This window comes from Sphaeroforma arctica (genome assembly GCF_001186125.1).
Source record: "Sphaeroforma arctica JP610 unplaced genomic scaffold supercont1.1546, whole genome shotgun sequence".
NCBI classification, from domain to species: domain Eukaryota; class Ichthyosporea; order Ichthyophonida; genus Sphaeroforma; species Sphaeroforma arctica.
The window spans coordinates 1-12,500 of NW_014039012.1; the positions used below are offsets into that span (position 1 = coordinate 1).

Sequence of the window (12,500 nt, forward strand, 5' to 3'; positions counted from 1 at the left end):
GAAACCTAGAACGCCAGTTCCATGGTTTCCTGGTCAGTGATATGATACTGTCGCTGCGCCAGGTTAAACTTGGAACCGCGGTACATGGCCGGCCAGAGGCGATCGATGCCGTTGATAGTATAACCGTGAATACGGGGGTCGCATATGGGTTTCCCGCCGGCTTCTTGAAAGAGTGCCTGAGAGCAGGAGAGGCGGCGTGTGTTGTAGCGGTGAAGCATCTTCCTGTAGGCAAGGTAGACGCTTTTTGCTACCGTAAAGTGGCCAATAACATCAGACTAATTGTACGGCTAGGCCACTTGGCAGGACGAAGGAGCTTCAAAACAGGTTTATTAGTCTGATTTTTTTACGGTAGCAAAAGGGGCCTACCTCTATAGCTTATAAGAGACTTAGACTATATCCTACTACTTTGCTCCTAACTACAGTTCGCCGTTCACGGGGGCCGTGCGCTGCCGAGGGGCTCAAGCCGCTATCAGATGTCACAGGTTGACAGCTGAAATCTCCGGTTCGGTACATATGTAAATAGTAAATACCTAGGCTGGCAGGGTCTGACAGAGATTATGTACCTAGTAATGAATAGTTTTTTTAATGTTACTCCTAGTCCTAGCTGCTACTACACTTTTGGTTTTTTTTATACTTATGAATACTGTGCGAGACTGCGAGAGTTAGTGTCACTGTAGACTGTAGAGAGTAGGTACAGACAACAGGAGGCCCAGGGCAGGGCCCCTGGCCCAGGGGACAGGGGGCACGGGCCAGGAGCTAGAGGGACTACTCTCTCTCTACTACTAGAGAGAGGGAGGGGCTAGTACTCAGTAGCTCTAGCTAGTAGGGGTTCAAGGCCCAGAGTGTAGTGTAGACCCCCACCCTCTACTCTATTAGAAGAGAGAGATTTACTCTATTAGTCTAGGCGCATATTTTAATATTTAGCAGAACTGCAGAGTGCAGACCCCGCAGGGGCCAGGGGCCAGTCCGCTAGGGCACGCCTCACAGGCTCACATACACGAGAGAAGATAAGTTTTGAAGTTCACAACCCCAGCCCCCAGGCCCAGGGCCCCAGCCAGAACATCAAATAAATAGCAGACCCCTCACCCCAGTGGCCCAGTCCCCCCAGTAGTGTCCCAATGTCCCAGACTTTGACTACAGAGTGCTCAGTGCAGAGTTACAGTGTAAAACTGTAAATAGCCTGCAGACTGCAGACTGCAGAGTGTAGAGTATAAAAACTCAGTACAGAGTGCAGAGTGCAAACTGCGTGTATTTGTTTTTATTAATAAAAAAAAACATGTATATGTAGTTCAAGTATTCAACAGTTGTGCTTTTAACTGCTTATGCTGCACAGCCCGGCAGTCCGGCACTGCCGCAGTTGCTCAGAGTCTCAGACCCATCGGCATCATGTCGGGGCCCTCGAGGGCCTCGGGGCACTGCGACCTGCATTGGCTGTGTGTGTCTCATAGCAGTCTTCCTCTGCACTCTGCTGACTGCTGTCGCCACTCGCCCGTCTGCAGTTTGCAGTGAGTCCAGTGACTCAAAGTCTCATTTACTCAGTGACAGGTAATACTGCCGAGAGCTGAGTCTGCTAACTGCTGAGTGCTGAGTAGCGTTGGTTCTGAGTTACTGACAGCGCTGACTGCTGACTCACTGCTAACAGTGCTGAGTGCTGTGCTGTGTGCTCAGTGAGCCAGAAAGTAACTCATCAGTCTTCAGTCTGGTGATTCTGGTCGTGGCGGGGTCAGTAGTCGACTCACTGAACTCACTGGTCACGGCCACACTGACACTAGTCAACAGTTGACTGTTGACTCTAACAGTGGTGACTCGGACCTCGGTTTCCGGTGAGTCGTATTCTGTTATCTGTGTATCTGCTATTTACTCAAAATTCGTCAACACATATGAGTTATGACATATCTAAAATAACACAGGGAAGGTGTCACAATCCACAATAAAATGAGAGCATTTTTTGAAAGCGACGCACATGCTGTTTTCGACTCCATTTAAAATCCTGAAAAGTAACTATTGGATACTAACTTTTTCATCCAGTAATATTATTTTCTTTGAATTTGAAACAATTCCAAGTTTTCAATTTCGGAGTCAAATATTCAGGCTGATTCAGCTATTCTACAAACTAATTTTAGAAGAGAGTTAACCCGGAATTCGGATGGTTTTTTCATCGCAGTGTTTCGTCAAACTAAAAATACAATGACGACGAGCCGAAGTGGACTCCACTCTGGTCTGCCACACACGCAAGAGAGTCACAAGACTCATCACAGAGAAAGCAAGACCAACCCTGTGAGGGCTGAGGCTGTGACCCATCTCTATTTTTAAATATTTACCCCGTCCAGACTCCAGACTGAAGAGTCCGGACTGTGTTTTCGACTGTAGATTAGTAGAGTGTAGACTGTAGGGTGTACACCTCCTTGGGCCTTGGGGCCTGGGCCCAGGGCCCAAGAATCGAAAAATAACCAGTACTCACTGATCCAAGTTTTTCTATGGGTTTAGAGTAAGATAAAAACCACCTACCATCTATACTGTCAAGTGTGAGCTGTCCGCACTACCGAGAGAGTATCGAGTCATTGCAGTCTTGCAGAGTTGGAACTTTTAGAGTAGACAACAGGCTGGCATTCTGCATTTGCAAAATCTTGTTTTGAGTTTTGACACAAAAGCAGTTTTGCACGCACACGAAGCTGGCATAAATTGATGTAGAGTACACATCGCATACTTATACGAAATAACACCATAACTACTTCAGCTTTACATCCTCCCATTTATTAACATTAATAGCTGATCTTCCCATATCAATACCCAATCAAGAACTGTGGAACCATGGTGATCTCAGAAGACTTGTTCTCCAAATTCAATTTGAATGAGCTTCTTTTGGATATCGACGTGAATGATAATATTGGGCTTCTGGACTCTGCGTAAGTTCAGCTACTCGAAATATTCATACCTCGTGTAATTGCGATTTTTTTTAGATCGTTTCGCTTGCTGTTTATTTACGTGATATGCGGTACGTAGGTGTCGACAAGTTTGACTTGCTTAGCTTCTTCATTCTTCAATTGGTTTAGCTGCTGCACATATTGCGCCTTGTTTCTACTTTTAGCTATCATCTTATGCTATTTCTTTCTTTCTGAAGAGCTGTGTTTTTGTCGTTGAATTTATTTGTGTTAGTCGCACCTGATCAGTTGTATAGTGCAACGGTTATCTTATCGAGTATTGGGAAGCCTTGATGCTACAAAAATAGATATTGAAATGCAGACACGCTTTTCGAGATCATTCTTCTTTTAGGTGGCCGTATGTGCTATTTACGACATACTGTATACTCGAATTTTGCACCTTCTTTTGTGTATGTATTATTCCAACCAACACATTTGTTTCGTTTGTGTACGCTTGCTGCTTTGTTTCCGTAGGTTTATTAAATCTCATGCCATTTACGACGCTTTATCGGATACAGGAACTGGCTGGATGATGCTTTTTACGCTGCGGCCGACGCAGACGTGAATCTCGCTTCAGATATCTTCGATACACAGTCGAACACACAAGTGGACGATGGACTGTTAGACGATGTCACTTCGTTCAGCTCACCAGTCCAAACTGCGGCGGGTCTTCCGTCATTGGAGTCTATCCAAAGCAGTGTCAATTGGTCTCCTGAAACAGCTTCCTTGAGTACATTGAGTGTACAGAGTCCTTCAGACGAAGTTGTGTCGCTCGCACCGGCAGACATCACCGCAGAAAATACCAACACAACTGAAGGTTTAATTGATGGTACTAGTACAATGCGCGCCAGCACCAGTGCTACGCAGCCTTTGACTCAGAGCGCTCTCGGTAGGGTGGGCGGGCCCGTACGCCATCGCGGTCGCAGGCGTGCCAATCGCATAACTGTCGCAGCCGTTAGGCAGGCAATGCAGTTGAGTGAACATCAGCAAGCGCAACAGCAGAATCCTCTTGAGTCACTTGGCGAGTTTACAAACCCTAGCACCTTGGCGAGTACAAGTTCCAGTCCAAGCGCACCGAATGCGCCAATGCAACTCAAGACACTGCCTACTGCTGAAAGTCTCGACTTCGGGGCATTCGAGTATGCAGGTACTGACTTCTCTTTATCGACATCGGATATGGATCTGTGTCTGGATCCGTCGGCGTCCACTGACGAATGCTCCAGCAATGCCAGTCAGAAACTCGGCAGTATGGCCAGCACCATGACTGGCCTGACCAACTTCACAGGACTGGAGGACACAAGCTCTAAGGGTAGGTTGAGCTTGGAAGGAACTGATACAGTAGGATCTGGTGGCAAGCGTTTGAAACAGGGAGAGCTGCAGGCTGCTCAGATTATGGGTACTCAGTTATCTAAAAACGATCTGGAGAAGCTGGAGGCTAAACTTGGTATGTGGAGGATTCTTTCTGTATGCACAGATCATCCGCACATCATATTGTTCCTTCGGTTCGTGATTTTGCGACTGATGATATGAAAATAGTTTGTTGTGATTCTAAGATATGTCCACTTTCAACTCTTACAGAGAAAAATCGAAAGATGGCTAAGGAGAGTCGCCAGAAAAAGAAGGAATATGTGAAAGGAATTGAACACCGATGTCGTCAATACGAACTCGTCATTCAAAAGTTGAATGAGCGCCTCGCCGCAACAAGTATGTTCGTCAACTGACTTCCTCCTGCTTCCTTTTCGCTGATACTAAGCAGTATAGCTTTTCGACTGGTAGAGTTTCAACCCCACCTGTACTATTCTACAATTCTGTCTAATTGACGCACTCCGTACTAATCTACATATTGTTTATCTAATTAGGTCGGTGCAACGGTGCTCTTATTGCTGAACTGGTAGCTAGTAACAACGGTGTTCTCCCACCCAATGTGGCTGCTATTCTGCAACTCAATCTTCCCGCGTACACCCCTGTGGGTTTTGGAGGACCCGGTGTTCCACTGATGCCATCGGGCGGCACTCCTATTTCAATGAGCAATTTAGCTGGCAACGTCGAAGTAATGCGACAATTTTCAATGCAAGCTCACCGACCAACTGCACAGCATATCAATCAGATGCGCGGCTCTATGCCTGCTATGGATCCGACTCTAAGACCTGGTTTGAGATGTTTGCCACCCCATGTTATGGCTCCCCATGTACCAGGATTTGTCCCGGCTCAAGCTCAACCCATCGCCAAGCAGACCAGTGCACCTGGAGAAACAAAGGGCGTGAGTGGTACTGGTACTCCGATCGGAAAATCTCAGCAAATCTCTCTGTGTCCCGCGAACGCTTCAAGCGAAGCAGTGTCAGTAGTTGATTTTGATAAAAAGCTTGTAGCGGAGTCGGAATCTGCATGTGTATCGCTTACAAATTCAGTAGGAGAGCCTTTGGTGGCTTGAGTATATCAAGATGGACCACAGAGGAAAATACTGACCGTAGATTGTCGTTTACCATGTGGGCTATATACGGGGAACGTCGCCTATCACACGACGACTGGTCGATGTCAACTCCGGCGTTAAAGGTCTCCAGTCAAGCCAAGGGACGCGCCGGATTGGCCGAGATGAGAAATTCACCGCGCCGAGCGCAGATGAGCTTGCTCAACTTATGATTTGAGTTTACTGCGTCAGGACTGCAACATGAGAGAGGAAAGAATGCTCTCTGGATCCGAATCGGGCGCGATTCACGCTCACACCAGAAATAGGATTATTTAAAAGCTACGGTGTAGAATAGTCCGAAAAATAGAAAGCGCTGACGGCGCGAAATAGAGAAAAAAAAGTCAAGACATAATTTGTGTGTCTGTAAGGACATAGCCTTCTAAATTGAACAAGGCTATGGTAAGGAGTCGAGGTAGATCCAGTCACATACTAATAAAAACGAACTAATTAAAGAAATCCTACATATATACTCTTTATATTTTCTTGTAAATAAACGGATTGTTTGCGTCTTCGAGACCGAAATGAGACGAATTTTTTTCAAAAGTATGCAATATCAATTCGAAGTTACCGACATATCTAGCGTGTGATACTTCAAATATTTAGCTAAGTGAACAGTAATGCTGATCTTCATAACTGTTCGAGGTTCGGTAGCATAATTTACACGTCTGTAAGAAGTCGAGGTAGATCCAGACAAAAAAAAAGTACTCCTTGTCACACAATTATTTAGGCGGCAGGACTGTCGATTTTATAGCTACAATTGAGGTTCGAACTTCGATGGCATAATTTGTTCGTCTGTAAGGGGTCGAGGTAGATCCAGTCACGTACTGATAAAAATATATACCCTACCTAGTCAGTATATTCTCTTTGAAAATGGATCTTGTTTACGTTTTTGAGACCTACATGAGACGAATTGTTCTAAAAGTGTGCAATATGAAGTTAAATTACGGCCATGGGTGGAATGTGCTTATTCACGTATTTAGCTAGACAGCAGGACAATTTGCAAGTCTGGAAGGAGTCGAGGTAGATCTCATAAAATTAGTACCCTGTCGAGAGATAGGGGTTTAGTATCTCCGCACGTGCGAATATTGTCCGAAAAGGGCATAAAAAATGGACGCCTTCAAACAACGGCTACTATGTTACTTTACAGTGGATGAATTGACAATCATAACCAAAATCATAACCAGAATTGATAATCATAACCAAATCATAACCAAATCATTTCCAAATCGTAACCAAATGGTTCAAACCACTTTTTATCTGCACAAAATTATATAAAGCCTGACCCTCAGAAGGTCTGTTCCAGGGGATTTCGAATTGGAATTTTATTTTCCCAGTGTGGAAAGACTTGGAGATGGGTTTCGCACTGAAAACCCGGGGAGACTTCCAGAGGGTCATGTATGAAGATGGATCTACCTTGCTCGAATGTTCATTGTTCTCTCTATATTTTGGTTTTTACTTCTCGTGCTAGATTAGAGGGACGCTCGGACTTGTGACTCGGACTCTCATCAGTCCAACGACAAAAATATAAAAACATCGAGAATTTCTGTCACCGTGTTGTATTTATTGATTGTCAGACGTCAGTTTTGGCTTTTGCCATTGAAATGTCGACCAAAAAAGTATGTGTAAAATATCGGCTGATAAATAAATGATGTCAGGCCGTAAATTTGAAGTCATACTCGCACTAAGCACTTCCCATATACTATAGAGATGCCAGGCTCAGCCACGCACAGGATCGCAGTTCTCCCCGGAGACGGCGTAGGTCCAGAGATTTGCGACCGAGCTATCGATGTACTCGGCAAGATCACTGAGCTGTACGGCCACAGTTTTGAGTTCACACACGCGGATGTTGGAGGCATCGCATACGAGAAGCATGGACAGCACCTGCCCGAAGCCACACTAGAGCTATGCCGGAACAGTTCGGCTATCCTTTTTGGATGTGTTGGAGGACCAGTGGATCAACAGCATGTTCCAAAGTGGAAGGATGCCGAGAAAATCGCCCTTTTGGGCCTGAGAAAAGCCTTCAATTTGGCCGTCAACCTGCGACCCGCTGCTGTGTACCCTTTCTTGAGCAACCTGTCACCACTCAAAGGTATGTGTGTATTATGGAAGGCGGAACTGTAGAAATATTTTGTACATATAAGCTTGCAGTATTGGGTGCGTATATGGTGCTTACCTGTTTGTTGACGCCTTCTGTTGCACTTAAGTTCTCACGTATGTAGTCAATTGTGTATTTACATCGCTGTAAAGCTTAGACTAACATTTGATCCACGATAAAGAGGGCCACTTTTTTATGACGTGCCTCATCGTAATTACTTGCGCACCTGGAAGTCAGTTTGTTTGCTATTGCGTGGAGCCTTCTCCACATGCAGCAAAACATTTACTCTGTGTGGCCTCTTATTTAGATTTAGCTCTGTTACGGGCCACTATGTCTTCACCGAATAATTGCCACGTGGCCATTACTACAACCACTGTCGTTAAGTATTGCCCTGCAACTGCATAATTCAATTACAGACTCGATTGTGAACAAGGGTATTGATGTAGTGATCGTGCGAGAGCTAGTCTCTGGTATCTACTTCGGTGATCACAGCACAGCCGAAGACGGCAAAAGTGCTGTAGATGTCATGTCTTATTCCTGGGACGAGGTCGTTACCCCAGTGCGATTCGCCTTCGAGAGTGCCATGCTTCGGTATGTTGCTTGTAAACCTAAAGAATATACGATCCTAAGTGTTGGTCAAAAATGATTTACTTTCAAAGTTCTCGTCTCCCTACGTGCATTTATATAAGTTATAAGTCGTATGTTAACAGAAGAATATCAAAGTGTACAAATATTTTAGCGGAATCTAACGCTGTGAACTACGGTATCTTGATGACTAACGCTGTTTCGGTGCACGATTCCATAATTCCAATGCTTGCTTTTTACATATACTGCTGCACATGTATAGTTGACACGAAGCCGTGTGCATATGGTGCTAGTCTCGTTACACCCTGATACTAAATACTTGATGGATGTTCCTGGCGAATCGGGTCAGAGTCTTGTACTGTTCCCACGAATTCCGTGGCGTGCTTAGCAATAAACTCGTCCCCTGCACCTGGTGTACACCTTATTCACAGGCTTTACGAATAGGATGTTCATGAACCTAGCGTTTTTTACCCTGTTGTGAGTATTATATTTACTAAGTCTCAAATGTACAGTCTCGGCTTCTCGTTGAATTTGCTCTTGACAGATTTGAGTTTTTTTTACAATTTTATTCATAGCAAGAAAAACCTTACTGTAGTAGACAAAGCCAATGTCCTGGACACAAGTCGTCTGTGGCGAAAGGTTGCTCTGGATCTAGCAAAGCAATATCCCGAAGTGACAGTCAACTTCATGTATATCGACAACGCTGTAATGCAGGTGTGTTCAATGTGTATATGTGTCCAAGCGTGAATGTTGAAGCGAATTTTGGTCGGTGATGTGCTTGCTGCATCGCCTACTGTGAGAGCGGTGAGCGAATTCGCTACACGGAGCAAATCTATTTGCGACCCTGCCCGTTGAATGATACTTGTTTGCTCTGACCATACTTTACCACATAAATCTGCGACCGATTGGTTCTTATTTCGACTTTAACATCTATTTAGATCATTAAAGACCCCTCTCAGTTCGATGTGGTGGTGACTGGTAACATGTTTGGCGATATCCTGAGTGACGCTGCTAGCGTGCTACCTGGATCACTGGGTCTGATGCCTTCAGCGTCCCTTTCCACTGTTGAAGGTGAGTGCTTTTTGTTAGAGTTTTCCTGTACTCGGAATATTTCTCGAATATGAAGCCGCGATTTGGCTTCTATCATGATTAAGACTTTTCGGTTTGCAGTTGTCTATGTCGTGTTTTTATCCGACATATTTCGAGATAGCTTGTGAACTCTATCGATTTCTGCTTTGCTTCTTTTCCTTCGCCAGTACAATTCAAATCATTCTACGACGGAGCAGCAGTTTTAGTAATTTTCAAACCCCCTAATAGAAACTCACGTTCGATATAACAGTATTCTTCCGCTGATATAGTACTCAGTACAAGAGTTTATTGGTTTGCGCATGCATTCAGTTGTTTATAGGCTACAAATTGTCAATGTGGTCATAGGCTGTATGTCCCCCAATATGAATTGAAAAAGATAAACCACTGTGCAAAATCTATACCTTCATACTTCTCACGCAGTCTCTTACTATTAATCACAGGGGAGAATACGATTCACATGTATGAGCCCATCCACGGAACGGCACCCGATATCGCTGGCAAGAATTTGGTGAACCCTATTGCACAGGTATGTTTAATAGCGATTGTACAAACAATACTTCTTTTGATTCGAATCTGGCAGTGCGCCGTTATGTATGTGTATGCCCTTGCGTCCGCCTGTTGCGTAGGAACAGTGTGCTGGACTCGTCACACTTTCTCGCACTCAAATTACAATATTTACACCATTTACAGATCCTATCCGCGGCGATGATGTTGAGGTATTCATACAATCTAGAAGCCGAAGCGAGATGCATCGAGAAAGCCGTCGAGAAAGTTCTAGCCGACGGCGGTCGAACGGGAGATCTTCTAGGTGGCGTGAAAGGACAGTCTTCTATGTCTTGCACAGAAATGAGTGCTGCTATCATCGCTGCTATGGAAAAATAAATAGTTTCCATCGGACAAGGATCAAATTGGGGCGTACACTGATTTCTAAAGTTGTATATGGTTTGTTGATACGCTGTCCACAAATGAGGGTGATCAGATTTTTCACCATGACTGATGGGTTCTAGTGTGTGCCTTAGTTACATAAATTCTGTGTAGAATAAAATTTGATCACCAAGGTTTCCAAATGACTTAGGATGAAATGAGTGTCAATTCTTAATTGTTTCTATGCTGTGAATGCCTCGAGAAAATCCGATACAGAGGCTAGGATTGATGCCAGTACAGCAGTCGTGCTCGGTATATATAGCTGTAGTAGTTCAAATTATAATCGTATTTCAAAACCGCGTTGGCATCGGGTGAGCAAATAATCTCTGCGTGATTGAGCTATTACGCCTGTTGGCTATGACTATACATTCTGTTGAGCATTGAAGGAAGGTCTATATTGTAAATGCGCAATTTATTTTATTACTAAGCGAGAATCTGGATATGTAGCTTCGGGTATACATTCCCAACATGGGTCACCACATGAGATTGGTAGTATGTATAGTGATGTAAAGTTGAAGACATGGCGATGAGGTAGTCTCCCAACACTACACAGGCTCACATTCTCAGCTTGCACAGAGAGGTTGTCTACTTTACTTTGACAGATCACGTGCGAGCTTTCTATAGGCACTACCTGTTGTGCATTCCTATCCTCGTGATCGGTAAACGTAGTGGATGAGCGAATGCTTTTTTGGCCCAGGTCATCGCAATCGGCTCAGTAGCCAGGTACAGAACAGACATAATACGATTCAAGAGACTACGCGGGTTTGAAGAGTCAGCTGTTTGATGCCAACGTTTTATACATATAGACTCGGTACTTTGTGCAGATAAGCGACATGTGTACTAGGGGGGTAGGCAACTCCACCTTTCGATGCTTTTACGAATAATGGGCAATTTGGAAGCTTGCATAGTCAGTTGAACGACAGTGAGTTTATTATTGGGTACGGCACATTAAACAACGAGATATCAGAGAGACAAGGTGTTTCACGCAGAATTTACATTTACTAACGCTAATTAAATTTAAATTCAAACTCTTTGCTTACTGTCCCTTAAGCTCCGATGAACTAAACCTTTTTCGTACAACCTGTATGCCGGATGTGCGACGACCTGGCTGAAAGACCTGATGTGTGGATGCGTCGAATACGATACACAATGTGCGACCAGCATTGCCAAATCTTTCCTTCTGTGGACCATGGGATTGGGTAATATTACTCCCGTATAAGCATGGCATAAGTGGCTATTCGACAAAGAACAAAGCATAGACGCGAAGCTTGTAGAGTCTTTTTTTTTAACCAGCAATCGTAGCCATCGATAAGTTAGAACATGTCGAGAATATAACTAATACGATAGGTCAGAACGTGTCGAGAATATAACTAATACTAGGCATTGACTTTGAACAGCATTTTTACATTATAGGAAGGATAGTGAGCAATAGTGATTCGCTTGCACACATTTTAAAGTGTATTTTATAATAGCATTTATTATATTTGATGCATCGCCGCGAGTATATGCGCCAGTTGATTGCACAAAATTTTCATTTTTGTAGACTCTACAGCTTGAGCTTGTCGATAGGCAGCTCTTCTAAATTACTATCACCGCGTAGTTTGGCCTGTGCATTTTCCTCACCACTGTCACTCGCCTCGCTATCACTCTCAGAATCTGGGTAGAGACTGCTACTATTTTCCTTTGTTGCACCCTTCACTATCGTATTGCCGAATCGGTCTACCTCAATGGATTCCGTTGCGCCATCAGACCTGATATAAAAAAAGGGAAAGTCTTATCAATGCCTATTCTAGTTTGAATGTGTTTGAGGTCAAGTTAAAGCCATAATTAATTGTAAACTACGTGGTCTCTCCAAAAACGATTTTAGGACATGACTATCGAACAACAACAACCGAAGTCCACGTGTGAGTATTATCACTGCGAAGCACATAAACATGGTCATCTACAGTAGCCTTTTAGTGATTTGCCTATGTTAGCGCAAACAAACAGGTGAATACATTTATGCACGTACATGTCTGAACACCACCCGTAAGGCGACGCAATGATAGTAGCGGATGCGTTTGTGTAGAAACTGTGTATATTTTTGACATACTCTTCGTCATCATCACTATATTCGCTCTCGCTGGAAGACGGTGGATACAAGTCTGGGCGTCGATCTCCTTTGGTCTCCACTTCTTTTGACAGCATATCAATCCACTCCTTCTGAACTTTTAAGACCTGGCAAAAGAAACAACTCGTGGATTGAACACGTATAGTCACGCATAACACTCATCAAAGAACTGAATTTAACGTGTGTAGATAATCGGAAGTAGGGTCGACGATCGACCCCTGACGGGTCTGATTCTATAGGATTACAATGTACGACAAAGTGACCAATGATTGGCCAAGGAAGGCCTAATTGTCAGCCGACAATGCACAA

General features: G+C 44.2%; 4 protein-coding genes across 4 annotated transcripts in view; 3 read left to right on the forward strand and 1 right to left on the reverse strand.

The window, feature by feature from the left end:
* Positions 1-41: 41 nt before the first annotated feature.
* On the forward strand, positions 42-487 carry SARC_11146 (hypothetical protein; the record flags this gene model as incomplete). The annotated part of the gene is made up of 2 exons (XM_014294772.1): positions 42-324; positions 423-487. 2 exons carry the CDS (start codon positions 42-44, stop codon positions 485-487), a joined length of 348 nt encoding a protein of 115 aa, XP_014150247.1.
* Positions 488-2,689: 2,202 nt separating this feature from the next.
* SARC_11147 (hypothetical protein) lies at positions 2,690-5,903 on the forward strand. The gene is made up of 4 exons (XM_014294773.1): positions 2,690-2,906; positions 3,440-4,365; positions 4,500-4,625; positions 4,781-5,903. Exons 1-4 carry the CDS (start codon positions 2,812-2,814, stop codon positions 5,350-5,352), a joined length of 1,719 nt encoding a protein of 572 aa, XP_014150248.1. The 5' UTR covers positions 2,690-2,811; the 3' UTR covers positions 5,353-5,903.
* A 1,158-nt stretch (positions 5,904-7,061) lies between these two features.
* On the forward strand, positions 7,062-10,233 carry SARC_11148 (3-isopropylmalate dehydrogenase). Its single transcript, XM_014294774.1, has 6 exons — positions 7,062-7,477; positions 7,900-8,074; positions 8,644-8,782; positions 9,007-9,139; positions 9,598-9,683; positions 9,848-10,233. The coding sequence occupies exons 1-6, from the start codon at positions 7,096-7,098 to the stop codon at positions 10,037-10,039; spliced, it is 1,107 nt and encodes a 368-aa protein (XP_014150249.1). The 5' UTR covers positions 7,062-7,095; the 3' UTR covers positions 10,040-10,233.
* A 1,308-nt stretch (positions 10,234-11,541) lies between these two features.
* SARC_11149 (hypothetical protein) overlaps positions 11,542-12,500 on the reverse strand; it is a 1,734-nt gene continuing 775 nt past the window's right edge. Inside the window, exons 3-4 of the mRNA XM_014294775.1 lie at positions 12,174-12,298; positions 11,542-11,832 (exon numbers count right to left, since the gene is read on the reverse strand). Of these exons, the coding sequence (XP_014150250.1) occupies positions 11,628-11,832; positions 12,174-12,298 (330 nt within the window). The 3' untranslated portion in view covers positions 11,542-11,627. The remainder of the gene's footprint in view (positions 11,833-12,173; positions 12,299-12,500) is intronic.